Raw genomic sequence first — 9022 nt, 5'->3', positions numbered from 1 at the left:
TTGGGTGGAAACAGTGTGGACGGCTCGTTATTGGAATGCAGCGCTCAGACAAAGCGGCTCTTTGAAGTTTGCACAGTCTGGATGCGCTCCATTAGAAACAGGTGTGTGTGTGTGTGTGTGTGTGTGTGTGTGTGTGTGTGTGTGTGTCCACTCGCTCTGATACCCTCACCATAGAGGTGGACGGGCTTCAAGGACTTTCAGGTTAATAAACCAATGTTTCTCACCTGTTCAGTTGATGAGGATGCCAGTCGATCGTCCTTCCTCTTCTTTGATATTCTTCAGGTTATTTTCTGCCTCGTCCACACTTCTGTAGCACAGACACGCAAATTATTTATCGTCTTTGCCGATAATACATTTAATAAGTGTGTGTGTACCTACGTTAGGAAATCCCTGACATCTTCCACGGTGAGTTCTGCTGTCGAGTCGAGGGTGAGGTCAGCACAGCTAAGGGGGGAGTCCAGTGGGGTGTCCAGGATTGGCGAGGACAAGCAGCTGGGAGGCTCTTCTGTTTGCCCTGCAAGGGACAAATCCAGAGATTCATCTACGTCTGATAGAGAGTGACAGATTGGTCCCCCCAGAAAACAAATGATTTAATATGGCTAACAGATATTTATAAAGCACTTTACTGTACTCTGTAGACTTGTAACCACAAGCCACATCTGAACAGCCGGAAACAAACCACCACCACTCCCTCCTCCAGTAACTTGCTCATTATTGTGTGTTGAGCTGGATTATACTGTTTTCTCCTCATTAGAAATATTTGCATGTGATCAAAACATTTAAACATCTGCGCCCTGCTACACTGTCTCAAGACACCGGAGCTGCTCTGACGTGCCAAAATTTTTACTGTCTTTGTACAAGACAATAGTGTGTCATAATCCAGGATGTGACCTTTTTATTTTAATATTTTCACATTTTTGAAAGAAAGATAATGTTTTGGTGCCTGCGTGTAAAGTTCTTAATGACCTAGTCCCAGGTGAAAGGCCTGCTGGTCTCCACAGCAACCACAGTTTCCTGCTGTGGAAGGTGGTTTTGGATAGGAGAGGCGAGTGGGGCATACTGAATGGTTACCGTGGAGACCAGAGGGGGGGGTACCCCTGCCAAGGCATGGTCAGGGTTGTAAGAGGTTTACAGAAAGAAGAGAGAGTGATGAAGAGGAAGAATAAGCGAGAGGAGAAAGAAAAAAAAAAAAGGAGAGAAGGGCAGGAGGAAGAAGTGTAAGTGTGTGTGTGTGTGTGTGTGTGTGTGTGTGTGTGTGTGTGTGTGTGTGTGTGTGTGTGTGTCCGTCCAGACCTACCCTCAGCCTGACCCATCTGGTTCTTGTGGGTTCCGTTGGCCTGAGGCTGCACTGTCGTACCATCGCTGTGGACACACACACAAGCATGCACCATTTACTTTGGCAGTCGATGGAATAAAAAAGCAATAACAATAAAATTATAATTTCTTTGGTTTCACATGAGAAATCATAATCAAACAGTCACAGCTTAGTGGTTTTCAGTGCGGTGTCCAGAGACCTCCCAGGGACTTAACACTGGTCCTGGGAAATGTTGCAAATCAGTAACAATGACACTGAATTTTTTAATTTCTTTTATTATTTATGATATATTTATTAGCACGTATATTCTGATAAAGGATTCATCCATATAGCCAACCCTAGTTTAACTGGATCCTCAGATCTAGAACCAAATTTCAGCAAAGGAGGATCTGCTTCCCTTTCACCTTTTCATAACACACCTGTTAAAGTTTTGAACACACTCGCTCATAATCACAGAGTAAAAGCAGCCTGAGATTTAATGATGCTTACAATCGGAGTGTGTGTGTGTGTGTGTGTGTGTGTGTGTGTGTGTGTGTGTGTGTGTGTGTGTGTGTGTTTGTTACCTGGTGGGTGTGGGCTCTAATGGTCGGTCGAGCTGAACGAAGCAGAGCGGTTCAGTGAGGACCTTGGCGGAGAGAGAGAACCTCTCGTATTCTGAAGGAGAGATCAGGTAAAACCCTGCAGAGAAGAATATTTCTTTATATCAGTGAGTGAAACCATCCTTTTAGTCATTCGCTGACCTTTCTGAACATACATAGCTTTCATTTTATGTTGCCTCCACATTTAATTTCATTTTTTTCTGCACTACCTCAGAGACAAGGAGGCAAATGTTATCGTGATGAAAATCTAAAAGCAAAAAATAAAAAATAAATAATAATAACGAAAGAAATCCCACTGTGCTCTTTAGGTGTCTTGAAATAACTTCTTTCACTTTAAATTCAAGCATATTCTTCTCACCCTGTCCATTCCTGGTAAAGACACATGATGCAATGCCACTGATGTCTTCCTTACGGATGCAGTCATAACGCACCTGAGGACACATAAAACACAGTTATGACTCACAAAAACACATTTGAAAGCACACGCTGCTGTCAAGCTCTTGATCAAACCCTAAGGCTGCACCTGTGGTCGGAGGGCAGGAATACTAAAGAGGTGCATGTCCCCGAGGTTGGTCAGACAGACGAGTGTGTGTTCGCTGTAATCCTCCTGAGCTGTGGAGCTGAAGACCACCATGGCAACCTTCCTCACCCGACAGCCTTCATGTGCAGTCAGCTTAAACTTCGTCTTAGCACTGACTTTGGGAAGAGAGAACACCTGGAATTGAGCAGAGGAGGAAGAAAGGTAAGATTTAAAACGATATACGAGTAACAGACCGCTTTTTAAGCCCAGATCCATTACAAACTTAAAAAAATGACAACAAAAAATGCAAATACAGACTTTGTGATGTTGTTTCCAGACGATACCTTGAGCTGCTCCTCCGAGGCGATCAGGACAGAGTGAGCGTTGGTCATATCAGGCGCGATGGCGAGGTCTTGAGAGGCTTCGTACGGGTCTGGTAAAGGTTTCCCCCGACCGTCCAGCACGCAGATTGACACCACAGGCGCTCTGTGCATCAGCTGAATCTCTTTACCCAACACTGCCTCCACGCACACACTGCTCTCACTCGCACCGCCACGCTCACACACTCGCCCCGAACCCACACCGGGCACCTCCAGAGCGTAGGCGTACACACTGCCCGAGTTGGTGCCTGCCCATAGCGTGGGGCCGTGGTGCGTACCTAAGCAAGACCGAGCGTGTTGTTAGCGCGGCAGAAACGATAAACGACAACCTTCCTTATCTCAATCCTGACATTTTCTCCAACAAACAAATGCAGTTCAAACAGTTTAAGAAAAAGTGAATGAAGTAAAGACAGAGTGGAAATATGTTGAAAAGTAAGTAAACGCACCATCACGTAGAAATGTGTCTGCAAAGCAGACACACCGGACCACTCCAGAGAGCGAGTCATCTGCTGACCGCGGCTCTATCCGCCTCTGCACCGGAGCTACTTCCTCCTGCTCCGCTAGAGCAGCATTTGCCTCTTGAACCTATACACACATACAATACATAGTATAAATAGTATAAACAGTGTTCTCTTTGGACAGTTTACTCTCAGACACACAGTCTCTCACCTTGCTGGTGGGCGTAGTGATGGTGCGTTTCTTTCCTGAAACCCTGCTTTTGCGGATGCGTCTGAAGCTCTGTCGTAGGGACTTCTTCAAGGACTTGACTCTTGACAGGGGACCCTCCATTGCTAAGGAGTCATTAGGGTGTAAGGTACACCTAGGAGAGCATAAAGAGCACCAGAATGAATGTAAAGTCAGTGGGAAAATGGGTTAAGCGGGGACTAAGTATATCTTCATTATCCCAAAAATACTCAGGCTTTGCCCGATAACCAAAGAATACAAATCACATGACTGTGTGCGCCTAACCTTGCCAGCACAGCATTTCGTCTGTGGTAGTCAAAAAGGCCAAATCCATGACTCGTCCCAAAGGCGATCAGGTTCCACTCGGCATGCAGTGCCACTGCCGTCACAGAGGCCGGGGGCAAGCACTGCACCACCACCAGCGGCTGAAAGCCCGGGGGGAAAGGTGCGGGTTTAGAGCGCGGTTCCAGCCTGTCGTGGCCCTTCCAGGTGAAGCCCTCCCTGTCGTACAGCAGATCAACCACTGACACGTCGACCAAGTGGTCCGAACGCTCATCACTCAGACCCAACACGATCACCTAGAAACAGTACAGAAACACAGTGGCTCATTTTGGGGTTTTTTTCAAGCAATTCAATTTTATTTACATATATCCCCAATTCACAATAATAAAAAGAAATAAACCAACAATCACACAACGCCCTATAAGCAAACACTTGGAAAATGGCTAAAATTTCAGTTTTTCTATGATATAATTAATGAAACAAACTTACTTAATGTTGGTTTTATTTTTTTTTTAATAACTTGTGACAGTGTGTTTTTGATCTTCACCTGTCCGGCGGTTCCGGCCACCACCAGCTTGTTGCTGTACTTGCACAGACTTATCTTCTGGATGCCAAGCCTGGGGTCGTCACTGTAGGGGTCAAAACAGCCCACCTAAACACACACACATTGGATTTAATTCATTTGAATATAAAACCACTTTCTTGCAAGTTGTTAACATTAAACCATTTTGAATACTGTGCCTTTCTAGACGATCAAAGCAAAACTGAACTATGCAGTGAGTGACACTAAGCCACGCAAGGTTACACTGAAGATTACTTCCCACACCCTTCAAGTTCATCATAAATATCCCCATGGAAAAGTGCTAGGTAGTGAGCTGCAAATCAGTTAATGAAATGTACCCATGTCAGAAATTATCTTATAAACTCGACCTGACTTCACAAGCAGACCTTTTTTGGAAGCTGGTAAAAACTGCATCATCAGTGTAAAACATTTTGTCTAAATGGCCCAATTACAAATTTAGTTTAATGCCAAACTGCCCTCCTGATGGTTTCCTCCTCCTTTAAAGGCCTCTCTCCTCTTACTATCAACCAAATGCCAGGACAGTCCCTACTTTACCCTGATACAGTCTCTGCAAATGCGCATTAATCTGTCCGTCACACACGCACACAGTAGGAATCCCTCTCACATTGGAGTTTTGTCTTAGCAAAACAAGGAGTAAGAGAAGCTTGTCACACACACACAGCAGAAAGAGTGGGATGATGGGTCTGGTTTTCATTACAGAGGAGAAAAAAGGGAAAGGCTCTTCATCCCATATGAGGGCCACATTCCTGAACATGCAGCTCTGTTACCACAGGATACACGAGGAGATGTGTTTGTAAGGCAGTTAAAGAGCGAAGAGGAAGAAAAGAAGTGAGCAGAAGGAACTTGCCATTCTGTCTATCTGCATGTACAAATACTTCATCTCTTTTCTACTGGTGTGATGCCTCTATTTTTTTTCTCCATTCATATCAAATCCCAGATATAATGTACTCTTATCCTGATCACATGCCCGAGCACTGAGAAACATTTCTGACTGTAGAAACCGTTCCTTTAAAATCTCCCGTCTCCGTTTCCTGACTAATGAAGCCAAACAGCTCAGCTAGATTCCCCTTGACACAAAATTCTGCCTCCAGACTGTGAATCACTTCATTTGAATGTATTTCTGCACAGAAAACTGTCCATTAAACCAGAAACAGACTGCGGTTTACGCTGGAGTCGAGTTTTAATAAGAGTAACAATTGGGTGGGTCAGTCTCAAATCCAAACATATGAAAACAATCAGAAAATTAGGGCCACAGATGCAGCATTACAGGGCTGCATGTGTGCGAAAGACAGATTGCTTTTATTCCCCCAGCTTGTAAAACCAGATCCTGTGTCTGAACTCTGAGGAGAGACTTATATTTACATCCATTTCACCTCCTTTCGTGAAAAGCCTCGTTGCTTCTCACCTTCCTGAACGGAGGCCATTCTTCCTCCTCTTGCTGCATATCGGGGTCGTTGCTGGGGTCCTGCGGGTCATCGCTAGGGTCGCAGTCGGTGTGGAAGACGTTGGCTGTGCTGAGTTTGTACAGCGGAGTGAGGGCGACACCCGAAGCATCCCAGAATCGCACCGTGCCATCCTCATGGCTGTAATCACAACAGATTTAAAATAAATAACAATCACAGAAAATTCAACAACTGCTCCCTTTAACAGCCATCTATAACAGCTAGTGACCAGTTTAAACTATTAGTCTATTATGTCCAGCTAGTCAGGTGCCATGTTCAAAGTGATGTTGTTGCATCAAGACAGCAGTAAAAAGGCAATAAGATAGCATATTCATCTGATTCCATCAGTTTATGACTAGGGATGGGTACCGGTATCCGGTGCCATGATGGCACCGGTTCTGACATAAACGGTAGTAACCAGACCGAAAAGCAGCGCACATTTCGGTGCTTTATTTCGGTGCTTTTTTTTCCTGAGCTGTGATACACTTTGAATTCTAGCCAATCATTTTACGTTTCCGAGGATAGTAGGCGGGTCCAGGTACGTACGTTCTTTTAGAGCAGAGCTACAGATTAAAAATGCCCAAGGCGAAGCGGTCAAAAGTCTGGCTGTACTTCACAGCAAAATATGCAAACTCAGCAGCCTGCAACAAGTGCTTTAAGCTTATACTGTGCAAAGGAAGTAACACCTCAAATCCGATGAAACACCTGGCGACAGATAGCGTTTTTTTTAAAGCCGAAAAATGCGCCGTATTTGATAGCTTGCTGCAAGACCTCACACCAGCGCATCTACTGCGGGTGTGGTGCCTGTTATCGGACCCGGAGTTAGCAACATCCCCCGAAAACCCGAAGAGTAGAGTCCTGGCCCCTAGCCCTGCCACTGTAGCAGAAATGATGACGGATGATGATGGCAGCAGCAGCCGTTCTTCTCTGCGTGAGTAGCTTAATGTTGTTCGTGTGTAATTTACGTTGTGTAAGCTAACCACGTTATTAAATTAATGCATGTAAGGTGAACTAGCAAACACCGTCGTAGTTACATGCAGCTGTCTTCTTGTTTGATGGCAGATACTCCCTTCACCCTGGCCAAAAAGGCTAAAAGAAAAAGTGGAAAACAGCTAAACATGAGAGGTTTTTGGACAAAGTTTGTGGTTTTTTCCATTGTTTAAGCTCTGCTTCCAGCCAAGAGTGATACCATATATGCCCCATAGCTGCAGAAAAGGCTAACATTGTTATCTTTTTACAAAAAAAAAATAGCTGAACATGAGAGGTTTTTGGACCAATTTTGTGTTCTCCATTCTTTAAGCACCGGTTTGAGCACCGTTTAAGCACCGGCACTGTTTTAAAAGTACCGGTTTGATACCGATACCCATCCCTATTTATGACTGAATGGGATCACATGATAATGTGGCGATTGACTGGGAAAAACTGGCATAGAAATGACTACATAAGGTGCCGTGTTCATACAGAGACATTCAAATTATGGGTCAGTCACACTGCAGTAAAAATTAGATGGCAACCTCATTATAACTAGTGAAAAAAATAAATTAAAAAAAGAAAAATCAGTGTCTGCTCAATGACTGAATTTGTTCCACTTTTACTGGCTGGATACGTAGTTGCTACTTTTCAGGTTGCCTGCTGTGGCAGTTAAAGCACTCGTGGTCTGACTTGAATCGATTGGAATCACTCTCAGACTGACTGGCAAAAGTTTGCAAATAATCACCATCTAATTTATAAATGCAGACAGCCTGCCAACACATTGCAGTCAGTCAGAGAAAATCCTCCACACATAGTGGTACAGTTGTTGCAGAATAACACAAGCACTCAGCAACTTTTATATAGGAACATAACCAAAATACAACCAGCTGGCAACTGGCTGAGTCGAGTACCCTGCAGCAAAGCAGCGCAGCCCAGACGAGTTGCGCTCATTAATGCAGAATCAAATTGATCGCGACATGTTGGCAATCCTTCCATGCTTGTAAATTGGCCAGCATTTATTTGATTGCCTTCACCAAACTGTATGAGAGTGACTGCAGTCAGTCCCAGTGTGAGCATGATGGTTTGCAGACATGTTATTTCTCAACGACCTGTGCAACCACGTTGCAATCCAAAAAAGTCACCCAGAGGTTGCTCAACCTCTGAGTGACCAGCTGGTCACTATGCTAAACAAACTTGTACGTAATAATTTCCTTTTTAATTCTGAATTTTAGGTCGCTATATAAAATGTTTAATAGATACACTAACCAATTTATCCACTACCCACTTCAACAGTTAGTTATACTCTTAGCTAGATATTCAAACCTGTCACTTTCTGACCCTCAAGTTTTTAAAATCATATAAGTGTTTATCTGCTGCAATCCATCTCAGAAGCTACCCTGCAGCTTCACAAGTACTCTGTTTAATCTGCACTGGTCACTTCACTTTATTGTTATTGATATTTATATTTAAAAGTGCAATACTGTAATTTTCTGCTGCTCATTCCTGTGCAATATCCCATCTGCCCTCCCATCATATTTCTTTTCAAGATTTTCTTATTTAATCACTAGTGTACATATATTTATAGATACATATATTTAGTCATCTTTTCTCTTTTACCATGTCTCTCTAATATTTTGCTCCTTACTATTTTTCTATTTTTTTTTTATTATATTATATTTTATTATATTTTCTCCTACTGTATCATGCTGCTGAGTGACTGCTGCTCGTCAAACACATTTCATTGCAATGTTGACCCTGTGCTAACTTGCATATGACAAATAAAACTGAAAACTGAAACTGAAAACATTGTTTTTAGTTAACTCATCTTTGGTGATGGAAACAAGCTCCTGTACTTTAAACAATGGAGAGAAACACAAAGGACAAAGACAGAGAAAAACAAGGATAACATCAGCCAGTTTGTTGCTAACAAAACTAACAGCGGCATCAAAATTCTCCTCCTGCTTTCACGCTATTCTCAGTTTTCAAATTGTCTTTAAACCACTTACTTCTATTACATAATTCTTTTTATTGCACTTTAGGCCAATGCAAGCTCTGCCAAGTGTGCGGTTGGCAACACCAACAGTTTCACGGGATTTCCCCTTCACCATTTTTTTGAATGCAGGATATCCTTTCTTCACACTGCTTTTAGTGACCTAATCTTACTAGAAGGCATCAGATTTACGTTGTGGGAAAAAACAAGAGACCTGAATTCACTTGCAGGGTAGACATGTGCAAAGAGTGTGTG

At 43.3% G+C, this 9022-nt stretch overlaps 1 protein-coding gene across 2 annotated transcripts in view; it reads right to left on the bottom strand.

Moving 5' to 3' along the window:
* Nucleotides 1-9022, bottom strand: part of llgl1 (LLGL scribble cell polarity complex component 1) — a 34522-nt gene that overhangs the window by 2495 nt on the left and 23005 nt on the right. Inside the window, exons 12-23 of one of the 2 annotated variants that reach the window (XM_085156266.1) lie at nucleotides 5769-5946; nucleotides 4328-4432; nucleotides 3784-4076; nucleotides 3484-3634; nucleotides 3261-3399; nucleotides 2779-3092; nucleotides 2438-2629; nucleotides 2273-2345; nucleotides 1879-1993; nucleotides 1298-1362; nucleotides 379-514; nucleotides 225-307 (exon numbers count right to left, since the gene is read on the bottom strand). In XM_085156266.1, coding sequence (XP_085012392.1) covers nucleotides 229-307; nucleotides 379-514; nucleotides 1298-1362; nucleotides 1879-1993; nucleotides 2273-2345; nucleotides 2438-2629; nucleotides 2779-3092; nucleotides 3261-3399; nucleotides 3484-3634; nucleotides 3784-4076; nucleotides 4328-4432; nucleotides 5769-5946 — 1840 coding nt within the window. In that variant the 3' untranslated portion in view covers nucleotides 225-228. The remainder of the gene's footprint in view (nucleotides 1-224; nucleotides 308-378; nucleotides 515-1297; nucleotides 1363-1878; nucleotides 1994-2272; nucleotides 2346-2437; nucleotides 2630-2778; nucleotides 3093-3260; nucleotides 3400-3483; nucleotides 3635-3783; nucleotides 4077-4327; nucleotides 4433-5768; nucleotides 5947-9022) is intronic. The other variant, XM_085156267.1, reaches the window with a different exon arrangement.

Source organism: Neolamprologus multifasciatus, chromosome 4 (genome assembly GCF_963576455.1).
Source record: "Neolamprologus multifasciatus chromosome 4, fNeoMul1.2, whole genome shotgun sequence".
Lineage (NCBI taxonomy): Eukaryota > Metazoa > Chordata > Actinopteri > Cichliformes > Cichlidae > Neolamprologus > Neolamprologus multifasciatus.
This window is presented reverse-complemented; position numbering and strand designations above follow the sequence as displayed.